The following is a 2,500-nucleotide window of genomic DNA, read 5'->3' as shown; positions in this document are numbered from 1 at the left end:
TCTCGAACACTTTTCGTTATCGAAATCTTGGATGTTTCCTACCTTAAAAGCACTGTAAACTTCGAACAGGCCTGGTCAAAGAATACCTTCGATGCCCGACCGATTCGTGAGGGCGAGCTTCTGACTGGCGGAGAGTAACAATGGCTCACCTTACGCGTCCAGCCGTGATTTCGGGAGTGAGCGCTGGCTCATTTCCCGAAACAGCGGCTGGTAATCGAGCCTACATGTAATCGCTACCGAACGAACATAGTGTCAGATAGTTTTACAAAACAAGGTGAGAAATGTTCGTACCTCAAGTGAGAAATGACGGTACCACAACGTAACATTCAAAGGGTTTCATCGTCACGCAACCATTATCGACGGATTTTGCAAACTGATTTCTTTAGAGGAAATTGTGCTATTTTAATTTAGCATGTACGCAATTACAAATTCACGAACTGTACTGCAGTAAGGTGCGGTGCCATTTAGAAGCAAGGATGGCTTCTAGTCTGTCATTCACAATCGCAATTATTTTGCTTCATCATTTACAGAAACACGTTCAAATAATTAAATTTAGAATTTAATAGTTCAAATGTAGGTGCAGTTTGAAGTGGTTTTCAGTGATTAACCCTTTCTTTCGAGCTTTCCAGTAAGTACAACATTTTTAATTGAAGCATCTTGAAAATCTTCTTCTCCTTGCAGTTGTGAGGTCTATGCCGCTACTTGTCACTACTTTTTCGACTATAATATTCCCAAAAGTTTGCGCATGCTGCGCTTTGATATTTTCCTGGGCGGTCCTTTTCTTTCACGTTTCACTGACCTTCCTGTACATGCAGAATGATTCCTACCTCTACACAATCTCGCTACGGTAGTCTTCCATCAGCCACATTCACCTGCAATTCTTCCGAAGGATAACTTCTGATATTATCAGAGGCGCACGTTAGCATCAGTTGGTGCAATTTTTTCTCTAAAAAACCATCTCCTCCTTTGAAACGTCAAAAAACCACGTAGGAAAACGCCTTTTTGGCGTGGCGAACACAAAATTTCTGTCTAAAACTTTTCTCAACGTTTGCAACATACGCGCGCGTCATTTTTTTGCATTTTTTGCATGAGCGAAGTACAGGCCTCTTTCTACGATAATCAGTGCAGAGTACATTTGTTAACAATTATCCTTCATAAATAGAGCATCATCGTCCAGTTTTTCTTGCTGTTTAAAAACATTTGTAAAACAACTCCTTTTCAGACAATGCTGGTCACAAGTGTCGGGACAGTTCACAGCAGATGAATTCACAGGCAGCCTTTCTTAACTAAGGCCAAGACCGTTTAAACACGCCTGTGCCCCTTCCCCCATGTCAATGTTGATGAAAATCTTAAAGGAGAAAACCTTGACAATAGCTTCAGAATAGCCGCGTTTAAAGAAATGTTCGCCTCCAAGAACGGTGTTCTTCAACTAAAGTGACGATAAGATATTCACGTCTTATTCCAATAATAATAATTTTTCAGTAATTACGTTCGGTTCCAAAACAACTGTCTAACCACTTTCTATTTTGCCTTTTTTCCTTTTTAACCACATCCGACCTGGTCTTCAGAATAGCTTCATTTTCTTTCAACATTGCTAGGGGGAGGGGGGGGGGGGTCAATTTTACTTGCTTCTATCCATGTCTTTTTAAACGTCAAGGCCGTAGTTGAAATCGTGGGTTTTAGAGTGTACACGGTAGGTGTCCAAACAATTTATGGCCAGGATTGTAGGTTAAATTGGTGATCCTCGTTTTACCTCTACCTACCTTTATGCACTCTACCTAGTTTAAAGAAGTAGCTATCTATCCCCCAAACCGTCTTCCCTCAAGCTCTGCCTTGCGCATCTCAACACATCTTCCTAATGTTTTGTATCATCTTATCGGTTTCTGTGTTCATACAGTCATCCTATAAGTCTCAACATTACAACATAGTAAGGGAAGAGAGAACTGTACTATGCACTTACCGGTACTAGAACTTACTTTTGTATAGGAGACCACTTTTTATAAACAATTCGTTTGTTATTTAAATTTTGCCAACCACAGAACAAAATAATCCTTTGTATCAAAAGCCAATAAATCTCTGGTTGACACATAAATGACAATAGGTGACGTAACGGTGAGTATCGCTATAATACGTCATAATAAGTCAATTGATATCCCCGTATAATATCCAAAACTAATCCTAATCTGACTCTTTTTTTTTTTCTTTGGGCTTCCTTTAGGCTCTTCGATTCACCTGAGTACGTATTCAACCTAGGTAAAATGAGGATCACCAATCATAGAGAGGGAAAAATTTCTGGTAAGCCTGGTGTTTTAAACAAATGTCGACAAACTCAAGGGAGTGTTCCTAAACATGCTTTTTTAGATGAAAATTACAATTACGTGCTGAACACGAGAATAATGTTTACCGAGCTTGATTTTGAGTTTTAACTGAAAAATCAGTTTTAACTGATAAGAAACGGAATTCAGCGATTCATGTTGGAATAATGTTATCGCAATCGAGT

The 2,500-nt window shown here is 39.4% G+C and overlaps 1 protein-coding gene across 1 annotated transcript in view; it reads left to right on the top strand.

Annotated features, from left to right (window-relative positions):
* LOC137989857 (uncharacterized) overlaps positions 1–1,290 on the top strand; it is a 4,925-nt gene extending 3,635 nt beyond the window's left edge. The window contains exon 3 of the mRNA XM_068835486.1: positions 1,223–1,290. Within this exon, the coding sequence (XP_068691587.1) occupies positions 1,223–1,290 (68 nt within the window). The remainder of the gene's footprint in view (positions 1–1,222) is intronic.
* Positions 1,291–2,500: the final 1,210 nt, after the last annotated feature.

The sequence above is a fragment of the Montipora foliosa genome, unplaced genomic scaffold, assembly GCF_036669935.1.
Source record: "Montipora foliosa isolate CH-2021 unplaced genomic scaffold, ASM3666993v2 scaffold_478, whole genome shotgun sequence".
NCBI classification, from domain to species: domain Eukaryota; kingdom Metazoa; phylum Cnidaria; class Anthozoa; order Scleractinia; family Acroporidae; genus Montipora; species Montipora foliosa.
This window is presented reverse-complemented; position numbering and strand designations above follow the sequence as displayed.